At 46.7% G+C, this 19,207-nt stretch overlaps 6 protein-coding genes across 6 annotated transcripts; 4 read left to right on the top strand and 2 right to left on the bottom strand.

Moving 5' to 3' along the window:
• Positions 1 to 24: 24 nt before the first annotated feature.
• On the top strand, positions 25 to 1,538 carry BHQ10_006815 (uncharacterized protein; the record flags this gene model as incomplete). The annotated part of the gene is made up of 3 exons (XM_040879443.1): positions 25 to 171; positions 241 to 548; positions 611 to 1,538. The coding sequence occupies 3 exons, from the start codon at positions 25 to 27 to the stop codon at positions 1,536 to 1,538; spliced, it is 1,383 nt and encodes a 460-aa protein (XP_040735319.1).
• A 4,806-nt stretch (positions 1,539 to 6,344) lies between these two features.
• On the top strand, positions 6,345 to 6,602 carry BHQ10_006814 (uncharacterized protein; the record flags this gene model as incomplete). The annotated part of the gene is made up of 2 exons (XM_040879442.1): positions 6,345 to 6,422; positions 6,474 to 6,602. The coding sequence occupies 2 exons, from the start codon at positions 6,345 to 6,347 to the stop codon at positions 6,600 to 6,602; spliced, it is 207 nt and encodes a 68-aa protein (XP_040735318.1).
• A 2,379-nt stretch (positions 6,603 to 8,981) lies between these two features.
• Positions 8,982 to 10,472, bottom strand: BHQ10_006813 (uncharacterized protein; the record flags this gene model as incomplete). The annotated part of the gene is made up of 1 exon (XM_040879441.1): positions 8,982 to 10,472. One exon carries the CDS (start codon positions 10,470 to 10,472, stop codon positions 8,982 to 8,984), a length of 1,491 nt encoding a protein of 496 aa, XP_040735317.1.
• A 566-nt stretch (positions 10,473 to 11,038) lies between these two features.
• Positions 11,039 to 11,662, top strand: BHQ10_006812 (uncharacterized protein; the record flags this gene model as incomplete). The annotated part of the gene is made up of 2 exons (XM_040879440.1): positions 11,039 to 11,098; positions 11,147 to 11,662. The coding sequence occupies 2 exons, from the start codon at positions 11,039 to 11,041 to the stop codon at positions 11,660 to 11,662; spliced, it is 576 nt and encodes a 191-aa protein (XP_040735316.1).
• A 554-nt stretch (positions 11,663 to 12,216) lies between these two features.
• On the top strand, positions 12,217 to 14,909 carry BHQ10_006811 (uncharacterized protein; the record flags this gene model as incomplete). Its single annotated transcript, XM_040879439.1, has 2 exons — positions 12,217 to 13,166; positions 13,214 to 14,909. 2 exons carry the CDS (start codon positions 12,217 to 12,219, stop codon positions 14,907 to 14,909), a joined length of 2,646 nt encoding a protein of 881 aa, XP_040735315.1.
• Positions 14,910 to 15,398: 489 nt separating this feature from the next.
• Positions 15,399 to 16,181, bottom strand: BHQ10_006810 (uncharacterized protein; the record flags this gene model as incomplete). Its single annotated transcript, XM_040879438.1, has 1 exon — positions 15,399 to 16,181. The coding sequence occupies one exon, from the start codon at positions 16,179 to 16,181 to the stop codon at positions 15,399 to 15,401; it is 783 nt and encodes a 260-aa protein (XP_040735314.1).
• Positions 16,182 to 19,207: the final 3,026 nt, after the last annotated feature.

The raw sequence follows: 19,207 nt of genomic DNA, 5'->3' as shown, positions 1-19,207 counted from the left end.
TCCGAACCCTTCTGTTTTCATCAAATGGCGACACTGCGTCTTGCGCGCTGGGCAACGGCCCTGGAATACTCTGACCTGCCAAAAGACGTTGTCCGAGCAGCTGTGCGGAGCTTCTACAACTGGGCTGGTTGCACGATCGGTGGTAGCAATCATCCAGCCACCCTCATTGCAGTAGGTTCAACTCGATGTTGGCGGAATTTTTCTGTCTGACCACTTGCATAGTCTTACTGATTTGTTTAGCGCCAATCTCTGGCACCATTCTTCGGCGCTTCTACCTCCACACTGTTGGGGCATAAGGGGGAGGTGAAGATAGACGCGCAGCATGCAGCTCTCATAAACGGTATTGCGTCACATGTCCATGACTATGATGACACGCATCTTGACACTATCATTCATCCAACTGGCCCTGTCGCAAGCGCTCTGCTTGCTGCTGCGGAATGGCGGACGGGAGTATCTGGTCAAGACTTTATTGCCGCTCTTGTGGCCGGCATCGAGGCCGAGTGTAAGGTTGGACTGGCCGTTTGGCCAGATCATTATGATGTGGGATGGTAAGCCTGCCTTGTTACTTTCGATAGATGGACTGTTTAGCTGAGCTGCTGGCCGTACATAGGCATATTACATCATCCACCGGATCCATAGGAGCTGCTGTGGCCGTCTCCAAGATCCTTGGCCTGAATATGTCGGAGACCGCCCACGCTATTGGACTCGCGGCTACACAGGTGATCGGTCTGCGAGAAATGTTTGGATCCCACACCAAGTCCTTCCACCCCGGCCGCGCTGCACAGTGCGGCTTGCTTGCGGCTGTCATGGCCAAGGGTGGCTACACCAGCAGCGAGAAGGCATTGGAGGCGAAACGTGGGTGGGCGAGCGTTGTTTGCCCTTCCAAGGCAGACATCCTGCAGAGCCTAGACAAGTGGATTGGTAGTGAGGGCGAGCTTAGTCTCGTCAAAAATGGTGTTGGCCGGTGGGAAATCCTCCGAAATAGTTTCAAGCCATTCCCCTGCGGTATTGTCATCCACCCCATCATCGACGCTTGTGCTCAGCTACACAGTGATATCATGAATAAGAACGTTGGTATACACAATATCAAGTCGATTACTGCAAAGGTCCACCCCCTTGTGCTGGAACTCACTGGCAAAAAGACCCCCAAAGATGGGCTGGAAGCCAAATTCAGCGTCTATCACAGCGGTGCTTGTGGTCTTCTTTTTGGAAAGGCTACGCCTGCCGAGTACGACGATAAAGTTGTGCTTGACCCCGAAGTTATTGCCATTCGGGATCGAATCACGGCTGAGATCAACACGGCTTTGACACCTGACCAGACAATTGTCATCGTAGAGCTTCAAGACGGCCAAGTCTTCACCAAGACGATTGAGCACGCAGTTGGCAGTCTCGAGGTGCCCCTGGACGACCCCATGCTGAAGACCAAATTCCTCGACCAGTGCATCCCAGTTCTGGGCGATGGAGCTGCGGCTGCTAGCAAGGCGTGCTGGGATATTGAGGCAGCAGAAGACATATGCAACATCACGCAATATATGTAAACTATTATATAGACTGCATCATAGATTCGCGTCAATTATAGATTTTGACACAATTTGGAAGCACACCAGCCCTGCGCCAAGGACAATAGGATAAATGTACGTTTGAGTTGAAGTTCCACTATTGTAAACGTTTCGGGATACCATCATGGGGCAGAAATATAGTTCGGCTATTTCACTTTTGAAGCGAGTACCTCGGCGAATTTGGCAACAGTATACGGCGGTCTAGAAAAGAGAATCGAAGAGCAATAAAAGTATTAAGGGAAAGAGGAAAGAAATTTCAGCAGGTCCTATTGGGAATCGAACCCAAATTTGCGACATCAGAAATCACCGTGCTAACCATTACACTATAGAACCGATGGTGCGGGTCTCTCGCTCAATTGGTATTCAAAGCTGATCAGAAGGACCCACCTCGTATTCGCATCACCCCTATTCGGATCGCCTGGGTTACTTGAGGCTTATTCGATTCTGATACCAGTTTAGTCTGCGGCATGACATGGATTTACTGCAGCCGAGGTGCAAAGAAGAGAGTCCTCTAAATGATGCTCAAGTGAGAGGCACAGCATTCCTACTGGAACAACGCGTTTACTTGAAACCGCAAGGAAATTGACACCGGCTAACTTACGCAACGAAACCACCTTTTAGGTATGCGAAGCTCATTCATTGGACTCGCGAGATTGGAACAAAGGATTTTGGTAGTGCTCTCTACACTTGTTCTACTCAATAATAGCTAGTTGACAAAGTTTGGAATGCAGTGGATACATTGAAGCATCATGCTTCAATGTATCTTCGTCATCCTCTTTGTATATTATGTTTTCACGGTCATCGTTACTACCATGAGGTTTATATTTTTACGAACAATAAAAGTCAACATGGTATGCTGATTAACAATCACTCCTGTGGGCCCACATTTATAAGTAACTCTCTGCCCTCATCCCAATGGTAACAGCAATGCTTCAACTTTCTTCTACACCTAGTCTTGATTCTTCAGGCTGTGCTCTTCCAGAGTCAACTCAAAGGTGACAGCAACACTTACTCTAACATGAGCCACCGGCGGGGGAGTGAAGATCCCAACCGGGAGGAACACTTTCATGCAGCGCAGAGGCTGTCGCCACAACTGGCCACAGTCGTGGAGGGTTCCAATCCAAGTCCGCTCATTATAAGAAAAGACAAGATTCACCTTGGCCCATAAGGCCATCAACAACCGTATCTTTCCTCCTCGTTCGTCTAGTATGCCCACCGCCGCACACAAGACACCACTTTTTGCTTCGCAGATTACGACTCCAGCTGCATCAACCGCGCGGTACTCAACCGTAGGAGAGAATAAGTCTCTATTTGAACCCATCAGCCCATCAACATTCACATGCGCGCCTTCTCGTCCGTCGAGTAACTCTACAATACTAGGGCCCTACAAGCTCAAACGTGCAAAACGCCACCCGAAGAAGAACCGCATCTCGAACGCGGTCCCCGGGAACGTAGTTGATGACCAAACCTCCTCGTCTTTCTTCAATCTCCCATAATCCCAGAAACTCCTCCCGCAGGTCCTTTCACTATGCACCAATCAGCTTCAGAAATACCCTCTTCGACAACCGCATCTCTTCCCCCTTTTCTGTCCAGCACCTCATCGCCTACACAGTGTACCACCCATGGCTCACCATCGAAAACTCAAAGCCATACCACCGAGGCGGACGACTACTGTTGTCTACTATGCGCCAAACAAAGTCAAAGATTCCAATGTGGTACCCACCGGTCAATCGATGACAAGTGTCTTGCATGCGCCTATCACAAGGTCGCATGTATAGCCATACCAATCAAGTACCGCGACGACTTCCGCCCCATACAGCAACAATACCGAGAATGTAGATATATCGAAGCAGTAGCGGCTCGCAAGGCATGAGTTGAGTCAATGAAAGCAGGKATCAATTTGACCGGCATTAAGAGACAATTGTGTCTACTCAATCGGAATGTGGAAAGAATGTTGAATGTGAATTTGAGGATGGTAAGTTTATCTGTGTTTGCGCAGACAGACTCATGGCTGACTTTTTGACTTTGAAGATGGGCGCAGCCCCAGCGCGGACTCTTGAAGAGGAGTTTCCAGAAAATTAGAGTGTGTATGATAACTGTCATGTTTATCAATACTGTAGATAGTTCTGATCAAATAACATTGGGCTTATCGAGACGGTGGGGCATGCACGATTAAGCTTAATTGTTAGAGTCAATCGAAACCCTAGAACTATACCGGATTTAACGGCTAGGGTTAGGGCTGAGCGTTATCCTGCATTTTTTCCATCATCAATCGGTCAACGCAAATTTACTGGATTGCGTTTTAGTTGAGACAACACTCATATAGGTAATCAAGACCATTTAACAGCAGTGTGATCAGTAATAGCTACCCGCAAAAGCTGATTTGGGGGTATTTGAGGCTCCTTCATTCTTTCTCCTGAGAAACATTCATGAATAGAAGATGAGAAGTGCTTAACTGCGATGATTCTACGAGTAAGAGTCGATTACGTGATCAAAAAGTCACCTCAAATGGGGGCATGGTCTCGGTATATCTGCCCAAAACATCAATACGGATATGCCCATTGCATGATCTTAATACAGGAGTTGCGCATGTGACGATGGCGCTTCTTGTGCGCAAATGGAGCATCGTAATCAAGTGCCACAGCATGAGTAGAGTTCTACGCCGGTAATAAACTCCGGTGAAACGGGTCAGAACGGCATAGAATGAACAAATCAGAGAAGATGATACCGCCGATGTGCTGTTGTGCTGTCGTTGTTAGTACAAATGCCCGTCGGAGGAGTCCTTCGGATCCTTCGGCCATATACAGTGCTACGAATATTCATCAAGAAGCGTCGTAATCAGAACGCAGGCACGGAATACCCCTTTTGGTCTACCGTTTATATTCGGAGTCTGGTAACCAGGCCTTGCCCTAAAAATCAAGTTGTGGGACTAACACGGTATCCTAGATAAAATGAGGATTGATCATGAAACATCCCCGTGCCTAATCGAGATATCTACAATGTACTTGTTTGGACGGCACGCTGTCAATGGTACACTACGTTCCTTGTACCTGAGATCGGAGTTTATTGTAGTACCGGTGAGATGGGGTTCAAACCTTGACAAGGATATGTGAAGCATCCAGAACATCTCTCGTAGCAGTGGTTTTCTTATCCAAGATACGGAAGCCGAGAAGGAAGTCCATGGTGTTTCAAGAACATTGCCGTATGTTAGCTTGTGTAGCAATCGAATTCAGATTCCATGTGATTGTCCATTTAACCGACACGACGTTTTTGCCTAGTTGTACAAACTGGTAAAGTGATAGAGCATGCGAGAAATCAGTTTGGTCGGTCTATAAGAGATACACAGGACCTAGGCATCAAGCGTTGTACTTTAATTGAATGTTACAAGCTAACAAGGTCCCTTGTTGTACAAACTCTATTGAGCAAAAACCGCTGCTTTATATGAATGATCAGTTGTCACTGTCAAATATACTTTACAGGTCTAGTAGGCATGTCTCTAAAAAAAGCACATTCGGGGGCCGTTAGCTGTCAAACCCACGGTCCAATCCAGCCATAATCTCGGGAAGCCCTCCAGACGTGTCATTCGTGGGGGCAATGTTAGTTGCAGTGCTAGTCCAGAGTCTAGAATTGCAGAAACTGGAGTGCAGCAGTGTCATGTGTGTCATGCCGATTGCCCGGGCTTTATCCTCGTCCGCTAACAACCCTTAGACAATAGATAGCAGGGATGCTTTTTACTGCAAATGCCTCAGAAAAGTAACAGCGTAGGGATCATGGATTATTCGCACTGACTGTTTCATTCGACTTGGCATGTTGGCTGACGGGAACCTTCAAGGATGTCCTTGCGCGATCGTCTCGATGGTGGCTGACCGACTCTACACTCAATTTAATAATAAATTGTGATAATTAATCGTAACATACAGACGAATCAAAAGACAGATAACGGTCCCCTTCAGGCTTCACCGTGTTGGCAGTGCTGGCATTGACTCGTGACAAAGGGTTTCTACCAGGCTTGCCCTTCCTTTTTGCCTAATCGGGCCCGACAACAAGAAGGAAGAGGATTCTTTTGTCAGGCATTCATTGTTTCATGCCGGTCTGGTACATTCTACGGACCAGATTAAATAGCGCCATCTTCCCTTCTTTCTCGCTTCTCCTTTTTTTCCTGTATCGCTTCAATCGCGACTCTGCATTACAGCCTTTACAGACTTCTACTCTTACCAGACACTGTTGACAACAGACAAAACAGACAATAACGACAGCCGAACAGTCCTTAGTGCCAGCTACTAGTCAAGCCATTGGGCATCTAGTCAGCTGTCTAGCAAAGCAAAGAACAAATCGCACGATCTAGGCTCAGCCATCTGCCGTCGGTGGCGTTAGCTAGGACAGCCCACGGGGGCCCAAAACGACAAAGTGATCCACGCTAAAACTCCGATCGTTCGGTTGTGACCGTTTTTCCTTCTCTCGTTGCTTTTTCCCTTTTTCGTTTTCTCTGCAATAGTACCGCGTACTAAGTGGCTTCCTTGTGCATCTTTATTTTCCGACGTCATCCGTTCTTTTTCTCTTCTTTCCTTCCTTCCATCCTCGCTCTTTTACCTCTGCTCTACGCTCACTCCAGCCAGTCCTTACTCTGCTTCCCTCCACCAAGGAGATTTCCTTCCTTTGACCAACAAATAAACAACCAAACATCTAGACGACTGTTTCACTTTTCTTGCTGAAGATTCATCTTCTATCTTTATCATCGACTCCGACTATACAGATCTGGCTATCTTGTTACTCAACCACACCACCATGTACTCCTGCTCCAACTACCCTCGAGGCTGCCGCGGTCGCTGCAACATCCAAGGCGGTAAATGCAGTGATTGCACAGTATGTCTCTCCTCTCATCTAATTGCATAGCCACAGCTAAATCTCTTCTAGTCGCTCAATCTACGACGACCTCGCACAATGGCATCCCCGTTTGCTCAGAATCAAGGCGAATTCCGCCGCCTCGCCCAGATGACCTCCTGCGCCCAACCCGAGGCTCCCGATAAGTCCAACCAGGTGTAAACCGACCACCACAAAATTCAACGAGCATGCATTTTCAATAATTGGGAGGCTATCTGATTCAAGAGCATTCATGTACGACATCAGCGCGGCGTTTTCTTCAAGAACACCTTGACTACACTTTTTATTACTCCTACACCACAACTTCAATCTTTCAACAACCTTTCAACAAGCCGGCTTTACAGTGGAAGGGACCGACCCGATCACTTTGGTACATTGGTACTTCAGCACTCCGTCTAAAATCCTTATTATCACGGGCGACTGGTTCGCTAGGCAACAGATTCTGGGCAACATTCGACATGACCTTCTGGAAACCTCTGGATTGTGGACAATCTGTCGGGGATCCTAAGACACTCTTTCTGAAACCCACGATTTGTGACGCGGACCCGCTGAGCGGGCCGCCATTCTATCGCCCGTTTCAATTTTTTTTCTTCCCTTTCGATCAGCTGCCGTGTTTACTCATGTCGTGTCTTCTTAGACACAGTCAATTGTGCGGGGCTTTTTTTCTTCGTTCACATTGAATTTACTATTCCCGTACCACATCTGTTGCATTATTCACCCCGTTTTCATGTACGAAAACACTCGCTAGATTATACCCCTGTTTTCTTCCCCGTCACAACTGCATTTTCATTCACCGGTGTTCGGTTTTTTATTTTTTTTTTATATTTATTTTTCTTCGTGTATACAATACAGTTGAATGATTATCATATGATATGTTTATTATACTTGCTACCTAGACTAGACATTCGTCGCATGACTTACTTTCCTTGACTCTTGAGGATCCGAATCTTTCGGGCATGGCAGAGGCGGATTCCGTGCCGTGATTAATTAAGGATGAATCTAGATTCGTCTGTGGGGACCAATATACAACAACATTACTTACCCAGTATTGATTCGATTGAATCTTGAGCGTTGACACTGTTGAGATTAAATGTAAATAAATGAAACCACCGCTGTCAAACAAAACGTCAAGTTCTCGGACCCCATTTCGGAGATTTCCCCCTAGATTCTTCCGTTGATCCTGTACTCCAGGGTTGTACCCTGAAAGCGTCGTGTTTCATGAGCTTCAAGGACTGAGTAGTATCACGATCGATACGTTTCCAAATGTAGGGACTATGCAAGTCATTCTTTAGGTACGCTGCTCCGTGCTGTGACGCATGCAGATCACATCAGGAGACTGAGACATAGTATCACTACTCCTCCGTACATAGGACGGTACCGAACGATCGGTAGCGGAATACATACCGGAGCATTTGATATAGATATTTGCCTAGATAGTGTCAGTTCGTACAGAGTAAAGGATCTGCGATCAAATGTTTTGTGTTGTTTCGTTTCAACAATCTATCGCTTTGACCTCGTGCTACCCAGGCACAAGGCACGATTAGGGCTAGCCGCGCAATTGTTCCGAAACTCACTATTAACCTGGATTCAATCCATGCATATGAGAATATAATCGGACAATGTAGTCGTTGTTGGTTGTACGTACAATTGTCAAACTGCCCGATTACACAGCCTCTTATCGCCCACATCCCAACTCGTATCTCGTATTTCGGATTTCAGGATGAAAAAGTTACGTACGTACCAACAGCCCGGACCTATTTTAAGGCTTAGCTCGTATTCCGCCAACCTTCTAGAAGGAATCGAATCCCGCTCGTATTCCATACCCCTTTGTGCGAAACTTCCGAATGCCTAACCCCCTCAGCCCTGAACTCTAGCGCAGTTTGGAAGGCTATGCTTCTGGAACAAGTCGCAGCCGGGCTATGCGACGGGCTATGTGATGATGCGACAGTGCAGAGGGAATACTTATCATCGAGATCCCGATTCTTAGAGTTAATTAGCTGCTCCACCTACGGAACTTTCTTACCGAGCTTCATACTTTTGGAGTTTGCCTAGTAGCCTACGGTGGCTAGCGTGGGAGGCTGGTTAGTTTTGACTGTTCGAGAATTTCCCAATTCCTTGGGACACAGGAAGCTTCCTATTTGTCCTGTCAAAAATATGACTACTTGTAGATTGAATGATACGGGCCCGAACATATCCCGAGCTTAGCCCTGAAATCTAAAGGATTGAGCACATTCCCTAATCCACGGGAGAGTAGGTAGAGGAATACGGCCTTACCAAGTCGGCGTTTTGTTTCATTTTGGTAGCTAAGATCAGCTAACTACTTACGTATCTTGTCAATCCTGTGAGCTTCAGGATCGGATCTGACCCGAATTTGATCGTTGCCTTGTACCTGCATAGGCAATCTGTGCCGGCGCCTTTCTGCCCTAATTCAATGTTCTATTTCTGATTGCATCTCGCCTAACTGCTGCATTGCATTGGTTATCAATAATCACCTCTTCCATAGAGATCTATTCATGGGTACGAGCTTTTATCCAAAATGATTCAGGTGTTGTTCCAAACACCTTGCCCCAGAATCTGCTCGCACACCCATCGGGCAGTCCGCGTATGCAGACTCCAGTATTGCTCGTCCTCGCCGCCATGCTCTTTCAATACACCGGCTTCACGAATCTGTCTTGCAGGCTGGCCCAGTAAGCCTAAAGCCTCAAAAATGACCAGCTGATCACGCATATGGGCATCGACGGCCGGCTGATGTCTGGTGCTTGTGGCATCTGTATTCAACCCTCTCAATTCTTCCACAAGGCTAGCAACACACTTGTTTACTAGATTGTCTAAAGTCGCCACAGTATTATTACCACCGTTACCGCTTTTAGTGCGTCCGTCGCGCTTTTCGTATCCGTCGAAAAGTGCATCACTTCCGAGGACGAGGCCGTTCGACATATGCGCCACCAGCAAAATGTAGGTGTGAGTATGGTGACCAGTGGCTTCAGAGAGGTGTATATCAATCGGGAACTCCTGGCTATTATCTTTGCCGCCATCAGGTCGTGCTCTAGCGATAATCCTATCGTCCAAACCCCTCAAAGCCTTACACAAGGACTTTTGACTTTGCTCTTCAAGGTATTCTCGAATCGTCCAGTTTGGAAACATGTCATAGTCGTAGTTTCGGAGTCTCTCATACTTGGCTATTCGCCTATCTTGGCGGTTCCCGTGTGCTTCTTTTTGTTGAATGTTGATATCAGGAGCCAGAATTGTAATATCTATCTTGGTGACTGCCGTTCTTCGATGGCCATACAGTTTGAGAACTGGGAACCAAAGGTCCGTCTGGGGTTTTATCGATTTCTCTAAAGGAAAGACGTCGAATGTGACCGATCCGAGATCCATCGGTCCGGTGGACCAGCCACGTTTGTGCAGTCTGGCATTCAGAATCGGAAGTCCCAGTATTCGTAAGTTGGGCACCAGGACCTGTTCGATGTAGTCAAAGGAAGGAGAAAACGTGACATTTGTGCCGCCGGTGATGCGCACTTTGATAGGCTCTTTGGTATCAACCGATGACAAGCTACTGGCATAGACCAAATATGGGTACAGCGCTTGAAATACCAGGGAGATGGAGCCCGCCGTGTGTTGTTGTATGTTGTATTCCGGTTTTATAGCTGGTGTATGTCTGGATAGTATACTCTGCAATTGTGCGGAGGGGACAATTTGATCATGACTTAGTGAGAAATCCCTTTTCCGAGGAAAAAATATCATCTTCTGAGAATCGACATGTCCATCAACGACTTCTCCCTGGCATACTTCTGCAATAAATCCAATTGCTGCCGCGTGCGAGCCTTTCAAGCCCTTCCGTCCTTTGCGATTGCCTCGAATGTTTGAGATGGTGATCGGTAGGCCTGTTAGAGCGGACAAGGCTACGGCATTGCGGACCAGCTGTCCGCCGCCTTCAAGCATTCTTCCATCGAGATGTATCATTCTTTCTTGTTCATCTGATATCTTCGTAGCAGAAAGCGCCTCCCCATATTTGTTCGGTTCTGAAGCCATAATCCAAAGTTCCGTCGCAGTCTGAATTGTATACTTGATCTTTCAAGCGCCCTCTCTAATATTTGTAGATTACAAATTTAGTGAGGACGATCGCTTTTTAATTTATTCAATTGGTAGATACCATCGTTCTCCTATCGACCCAAGCTGTAATCTGAGTCGCCAGGCAGCCGCTCAGCCTTCATCGTCAAGTTGACCAATCAATTGATGACTCAGAATGAGTAAGTATTGAATCAACTTGTCGAGGAGATAATCCACCACACAGTCTTGCATCTAGTCCGACAGCTTGTTTTGACCTACTTAAAAAAGTCTGATGGTATAGACATGTTGCATTATTCGAGGTTGTTGTTCTTGCTGAGATGTATCAAGTGGTCCTTCTGATTGGCTCAGTCCGCTAAATTTCCGGCAGCCAGTCAGCAGTCGCTAATTAGCTAGCTCTCCGCCGGAACATTCTGGGAGACGGCGGAAGCGCGCTCGACGTCACCATTTCCTCCTACCCAGTCTTTTCAGCATTTGGAAATATCTACCTTTCACCCTACGTCCTGATATATATCCTCAAGTTACGCGACATGCCTTGCCCCATTACACTCACCAAGTTCATTGGGACTGTGTCCCTAGGTCTGCTCACTGTGAGTATCCACCACCATAACCGCTGATCTGGTATACTCACTGCATAGGGCGTCTCTTACTCCACAGCAGCCATCACCATCCCAACCCTTAGGGCCTTACCCACAGCTTCACACGCCGCTCGTGCCTTAAAAGATGTCAAGCGACGCTCGCGCAAACACGTCTTCCGGTTGTCAAATATATCAAGCGCATGTCTGTTCTTCGCATGGTTCGTCGCTTCGAGACGGAAGAAGCATCCTTATCTGATTTGGGTATCCTTGACATCCGCCATCAGCTCTTGGGGCGTCGATTTTTGGTACAACAGAGAATTGGGCTTGGGCGGCTGGCTGCGCAGCGTCGTGGAAGACATCGACTTCCCGTATCTTGCCGTCAAGAGATCGTCTTCAGGTGCATCGTCTCCTTCGTCAAAGAAAGACGAAGACTTGGTAGTTGTTGAGGCAGACTTCAACGGAGAAACCGTGGAACGTGACATGGCACGTGAGCAATCACACCAGATGGTTCGCTCCTGGCTGTCCGGCGCTGCGTTGTCAATGGCGATCGTAGGACTCTGGGGAGATGGTGCGTAAATCACTCGTCTGATCGACCACCGACTTTTGTATCCATGAAGCTGGCTTCGCGGATATAACTATCGACCAACTCCTCTTCGACTGTACAATGTTCCATCTTCGTCTCAACGAGAGCTCTCTTCTCCTTTATGTGAATCGATTTTAGCGGTACTATATTTTCTTCAGTCGTTTGCTGATGGAGTGCTAACGGATGCCATGTTTGATATTATAATGAGTATACCAAAGAATACAAAGAGATCAAAAGGCTTTTTCATGCTTACCTAAGTAGACGCTCGACTTGGAAGGAGCGACGGGTCTCTCTTTCCCTTTCTGCTCCTTCCTATTTGGGCAACTTTTACTTCCCATTCCGTGAGGACGTCCTTCTGCTGCTGCTGCTGTTCCCCTTCTTTTCTTCTCTCTCGCCCTTTATAAATAGAGCTTCTTCATCTGTTGCTGCTGTTCCCCTTCTTTTCTTCTCTCTCGCCCTTTATAAATAGAGCTTCTTCATCTGTTGTATCGTGTCTTCTTCAGATATACCAAATCGTATATACTACACTGCTTGATACCACTTTGACATGCCTGTTACAATGCCTCCCGAATCCGGCTTCCATCGCATCAGACGCGCAAAGTCGGCGCCATCTGTACAGAAGCGTCGTCAAGCCGCCGCTGTCTCGAAGCCGCTCGAGTCTGAGGTTAATCGCCATCATGCTACCACCGCTGCATCACTGGCAATGGCACTAGCAAAAGCTAGAACGCATGCACTACAAAAGCCGGCAGCATCTTCAAGTGAAAAGCCAGGATCAATGCCTTCTTCCCGAGCTCTTCGTCGCCGCTCTTCGCTTACTAGTATTACCGCAGAAGCCATCTCGACAGGCCCCAGCTATGGTATAGCATCCAATGTTTACACATCTTCTCATCAAGCTGGCAACAAGACATATGATTCCTCACCACTTAGAGTTCCATCGATACCCGACCTCCAAGGGTTTGGAGTTGACGGAGATCTTTCTGCTCCATCCTCATTCCGTCGGCTCCGCAAGTCTCGATCTATGCTTACTACAAAATCAATGAGAAACCTTCGTGCTACAGGTCTTCCAGCCAGTCATTCCGAAGAGGCAGAGTCTCCTTTTCTGAGAAGAAGCGTCGATACCACATCCGGACATAGGTCGCTCCGCCACTCTCTGTCGTTTTTTAGCGGCTCAATCAGAAGAATGAAGAGTCACGGTGCTCTTTCCGCTCGCAGACCAAAGATTGATGATGAGCCTCCGGTTCCTACCTTACCTAGTGGTAGTGGAGCTCGGCCTACACGCAAACCGATGAGGACCACCGTCCGAAAAATGCGAGAATACAGTCCAGAAGATGATGCTTTCCCAAGCAGCAATGGTAGCAAAAATCAATCAAAGGCCCGGTCATTCTCCATCAACATCAAAAAGCGCTTGAAACGAGTTCTTGGTATCCCAAGCTACGATGAGAGTCAATCTCCAGCAAGTCGATCATCATCGTATGATGGAAATCTGATTTTCGAAAGGTAGGCTCCCTGTTTGGTATATTCAGTCAGCACTAATAGAGGCACAGTCCCGCGTTTACTGATGATACCCTACGCCCAAGCCTACATTCAACCAGAAGCTCTGAAAGCTTCGCCACCTCGGCGTCTCGTGTCACAAGCTGGACCGATTCCACCGCAGGAAACACAGTCAGGACAAGACATACCATGGGCCGCCAATCTCTTGCAACCATTGAAGAGGGCTATGACTTTGCTGACAGACTGTCGCCGGGTGATACAGAGACGTATGAGCCTAATGAAAGCAGTCGATACAACAGAGTGATCGACTCTCAGCGAGTTTACTCGGCTCTCATGAGACACATTGACGAAACCGCGGCCAGAGATGGAGAAAGGGTCATATCAACTGGTGCGGTCAAAGGATCTCCAGTGATCGTGGAACGTTCACCTTCAGTCCATACTTTGAAGCATCACAGCGGCATTCACAAAGTACCAAGTGACCTTTCGATGAAAACGGCTCGAACCTCATTCATGGTCGAACATCAACCACAGAGCTCCCAAAGTCATTCACTGTTACGTTCTCGGGATTACATGGCTGAGAGCCCTGTCAACTCAATTGAGACAGACCAGACGCGTCAGCCCTTATCAAGGAGCTCTAGCCGAGTGAATGTTAGAGACTCAAAACCAGCGTTCTTCCCATCAGGATCGTCGCCAAGACTGAAGACATCGAGTCCATACAAGGCCTCGATGAGTTCAATCCGTGAGATACATGACGATTGGGATACGTATAATCCACGGATCAATACCATAGGCGCTAACAACGACAAGCCTGCTGATCTGGATTCACCAAGCGTCTACTCGCGTACTACAAGTGGCCGTGCAGCCAGCCGCGATGCCTTGGAAGATGGATTCGAGGAACCTTTTGAGCCTGGTATGGCCACCATATACGATATTCAGGTGCCTTACAAGTCCCCAAGAAGAAAAGACTCGCCAGCCATAGAACCTGGGCCAAAAAGCAGTGCGGAATGGAAGGAATGGGTGAAATATCAGATGGATAACCTTGATAAATTCGATATCCCTCATTCGGCAGACCAACGAGAGCATCACCGCGAAGAGGCCAAGTGCGATGAACAGGCTTTACCTCAAGAATCTCCTTGGGACGTCATTTCAAAATACACTGCCACAGATAGAGATAAGTCTCTCAATCGGCCTCAGCAGACCTATACATCTCGAAAAAACTTGGCGGTGACTGAGTTTAGAGCCCATGAACAGAATAACTTCTCCAGGCCTATCAGCCGACAGTCAATGAGTTCACTTCGTGCTGCAGCTCAGCGTCAGCCCTCAATTCTTGAAACCAAGCCAAGTCATATGGATATACGAGGCCACCTGGTTGATCCATTCTCCGGTGATAATCCCGTTATGATTAACAATCCTCCTTATGGTCGACAGGCTATCAGGGCAGCCCGCGAGGCGAGGCTAAATCGCGGCATGTCGAGACGGAACACATTGAAACTGGAAGATGATCAACCAGATGCAAAGGCTGTCCAATTTCGCTCAATTCGTGAGGTACCTGACATTGGCAAATGGAACAAAGAGAATGAAATGTCTCCAAGAATGAGAGATAAATATGAGAGAACTGGACTCTCTAAAATAGAAGACATGCCCAAGACGATGGGTGGCAGTAAGCGTATGGTTGATGATTTTCTGCTGGAGAGACAGCCCGGTCGTCAGAGTCCAGATTCTATCACCAGTGAGAGTGCGTTTGTCTAGCAAGATTGAAACCTACCCTATTTCTTACATTTGTTATCCTTTATCACCAATCAAGTCGCCAGTTTCGTCATTATGTCTGAAAGAGACTGATTATTGGATGATGGAAAGCTTATTGGATTAGAGTCTGTATTCTTAGAAACTGGTGTTTTTTTATTCCTGGTGTATGTTTTTTTTCTAGTCTATTCAAAAATTTTGAATGTTTGATAAGACTAACTCCACAATTTCGTGCATGAATATCGAAGTTCATGATCGAGAACGTTCGGTATGGGAGTTCAAAGCAATGACACAAAAACGAATGTAGGAAGCGATCTGTATGAAGCTGGATCTGAATCAGTCTTTGGCAGCCGTTTGAGAAATTGCTTGAGGAGCTTACTGAATGTAGAAGAATCATCCTTTGCAAATCACTTGGGCGACCACCACAAAGCTCGATACCAAAGTCATTCTCCGCGTGAATGTCAAGTAATAGCTAGACCCATGGATCTCTCTTCACTATCGCTGCGTGCAACGTCTCCCGCAGATACACTCGACCCAGTACACTCTCCTCACTGACAAATGTCCTGGAATGTGTCGTTGGGCAAGTACCAAAGTCGCCGCTCCAACCGAGATATCGACCTTGATGTTTCGATCAACATCACCAAGGAACCTACCAAACAACTCAAAATAGGGCTCAGCGCGTTCTATCCAACTGTCCATCAAACGTCGCTCAAGGACCCTGTCGACATCCCAGCGTGCAACAGTTGCATCGCGACAGGTAGCTGGCTCGTTGGCTTGTAGAGCGAAGCTGGTCAGATGTGGGAAAACCATATCCCAGAACTGATAGTCTGGCTGAGGGAGAAGTTTCAAATCTGGGGGTGCAGCGGCCAGACGCGCAATAACGGTCACATTTTTGATTCTGCGAATGTTCTGCTCAGTGAATGCCATCCGAAATAAGTACTGAGCACCTCGTGCGAGGTCTATCTCGAACCGATTCTCTCCATAGAGGACTTCAAGGCACTCTTCGCTGACTTGTTTGCAGACGGCGAGGAGAGAAGTCGTGAATGGTAGCAGGGATAAGATACGTGGCGTACGCAGGGCATGATCCTCGTAAATAATAAAGTCCAATCCTCCCCTGGCGAGGCTTGTGTTGTTGTATACGACACGACCACGTGGGATGTACACGCGGTAAATCTGTAGGCGAATCTCAGCAGGAAGGTTGAGGAAGGTCGTGGGCATGGCACGGCGTTGAAGATCTTGAGTTGAGAACTTCTTCAGCTGCAGATCTGAAGGATCCATGGTGTTGTGTGTTCTATGGCTTGAGGTCTGAGAATAGGGKAGGCAGCGAAGAGAAGTAACATCGCCTTGGGGTAAGGAAACAGAATCAAGGACAAGTGTGTAAAGCAAGATAGTTCCACGCCGAGAGAAAAGGTCTGCTTTTGTGCTAGGCTGTGCTGGAAGACGACAAGAGTGCGTTGAGATTCATTGATCTATTGTAACTACAATTAATTAAAGTAATAGATCTTTCAATGATGTAAAATCACGATATCTGCCATATCAATTCAAAAGCTAACACAATACCTAAGTGACTAAGGTGTGAATTTTCCCAGAAGCTTGATAATATTGAGAGTTAGCCCTAATTCTGTACAAAGCGGCACAGGGTGATGCTGACCTGTGAACACAGTCCTCCGGCTCAGATCTATTCTTCTTATTCCCACTAAATATCTACCTCTGACAGTTTCTGAACCTCATAGCCTTCTGTAAAGTATAAATTGAATATTTCTTGGACTTCGTCCATCATCCAATCCTTCAATACTGGATCTGTGTCCAGAAAGACTTTCGTATACGTCGACTGCGGCACCATCATACCCAAAATAGGTCCAAGCCTCCGAATGATTTCATCGTCCCAGAATACCAATGAACTCACACTCTCATCACTAACGCTGTAATCACATACATCCATAGAAACATGCAATAAGATCCTGAGGGTCTCAATATAAATCTCACGTGAACAGAAGTAAATCCAGGAACAATCGGCCATCATTTCAAGATCACAGATCATGTGCCATCGTTCTGACGCAATTCTTTTTCTATTATCCTCCGTGAGAAAGCTCGAGAATGGATCGTTTCAAATATATTATCACCATAGAGAATATCGAGACATTCCTCGCTGACTTGTTTCGAGACGCGAAGGATGTTGTGATGGATGTTCGATCCGGGTCCACCGGCCGTCCTTAGTCCATCTGAAGGCACCGTCCGCTAGTTCGACTTGATAGTCGCGAGGAATAAAGTAGTCACATATCATACGGCGCAGCTCGTACGGGAAGTGTAGAAATCTAATAGACCGTCTACAAGGTGGCGGATTGTACATCTCCAGATCGTCATCGGCCGGCTGAGAAGACATTGCCGATAGAGTGCTTTGTGATTCCTCTATGGCTGCGGTGCATTTGCTAGGTAGATAGAAGGATTAATTAAGGAGGGTGTTGCACTATATATTAGGTTCCCCAGGACTCAAGGCAACCTTTCCAGACATCAAACTCTTTACGGATGACGTTCATGACATTCTGAAATAAGATTATATTGTTTTGATATTGTTTTTTTATACTGCATGGGATGTCAATCATGAATCGACTCGTCCCCCAAAATATCGGAGCCCTGAGATGTCAATGTGATAATCTCACAATCCGAAATCCGCCAGCATGGCATCTCCCTGCATATAATAAATTCCTCCTGGCAAAATCTGTCTCTGTCCTCCGCTGTGAATATAGGTAGAAATGTGAATATAGGTAGAAATTGGTTCATAATTGGCTCGTCATTTCCGTGATCAAAGTCCCAACCGCATTGAATAAGAACGCTGTTTCGGGATCCACCGGCCTCCCAGGTGTACACGAAGCTGTTGTCGCCGTAGGGAATACTTAGGCTTTCGTCTCTAACTCGCTTTGACACGAGAAGAATGCTGAGAAATGAATATGGAGGGTCGACAAACTTATTGATCTCCTATGAGAGTTCCCGCGTATCTTTCATGGCCGAAAAACACACAATAATGACTAAGCTGTAGAGACATGGAGTGATGAGTATTTTGATAGATCGATAAATGTTAATAGGCGCGGCATCAATTAGATACAGTACCTAGCTGGCCAGTCAGTTTCACGCCTGAGCCAATCACTCCAGCTTTCAACCTCATACGTGTGTTTCAAGCTACTAGCTAACAACATCAACCATAATGCTCTAATTTTCTATATAGAAAAAGTCCAGGTAAGCATAGCAATCTAGTATTTCAATTCGGTAATATGATATCCTCCGTGCAGGTTAGAGTCCAACAGACGTCGGACACAATGCATCAGCTCCTCATCGAGTAGTAGTGCGGGAGTTGAAACGAAAACCCCAGTACTCATCTCAGTATTCTTCAACTGTAATGGCACCGTTTCCTCAAAACGGAGCCCAAGTTCAGTAAACATATCTTTCCATATTAGATTGGGGACTGCTCTAATGTCGTGAAACCACAGATAATCATCTATTGCCCTTGCGGACAAACATATCGAGCCTGGGCGTATGTTCATTCGAGCTCACAGTAGAATTTCGAATCACTGCCAATGATGTGACAACGTTCAGGCTCCTCTGTATCACAATTATCATGCTTCAATAGGTTCCATGTAGAAAGGTCAAGCCAATCCGAGAAAGAAAGGATTTCATGTCGCTGAAAGCGGATTCTGGCCTTGTTCTCCTCAGTGAAAATAGACAAGTTTGGTCTGCCCCACCACCTCATCCGGATGAATACTGGTGTTTTCCAGTGGTACACAAAAGTGTTTTCACCATAGAGAATATCCAGAGCTTCCTCATTGACTTGTCTCGAGACCATGAAAATGTTGTGGAATGGATGTTCTACGAGGTGGGCATTATCCATGCTCCTAATCCAAAACATTTTGTGGACATTGAGATTGAATTCACATTTGTGAGGGATGTAGTGGTGATATATCATCAGACGCAGCTCGTATGGGAGATGTAGGAATCCAGCGGATGATTTGCGAGGTGACCTTGTGGATGGAGAGGTTTGTCTATCTTCCATAACTGCAGTGATCTGAAGACGGCTGGAAAGATGGGATGTAGTGTCTTGATGGTGGAGTCTCTGAGAGTCAAAGAGGGACATCAGGAGTACATTTTGGCCAGGCAACCATGACACTTCAGGCAGCCGTTCCAGATTCGACGATGAGAATCAAGGTTTGAATAAGATATGGAAAACTGAGTCAACCGCTATTGTTATGTTCAAGAGATAATACAAGACGAGAAGACAAACCGAAACATTCATGTTTGGGTGTAATATACTA

The sequence above is a fragment of the Talaromyces amestolkiae genome (assembly GCF_001896365.1).
Source record: "Talaromyces amestolkiae strain CIB chromosome Unknown scaffold13.1, whole genome shotgun sequence".
Taxonomy (NCBI): Eukaryota; Fungi; Ascomycota; class Eurotiomycetes; order Eurotiales; family Trichocomaceae; genus Talaromyces; species Talaromyces amestolkiae.
This window is presented reverse-complemented; position numbering and strand designations above follow the sequence as displayed.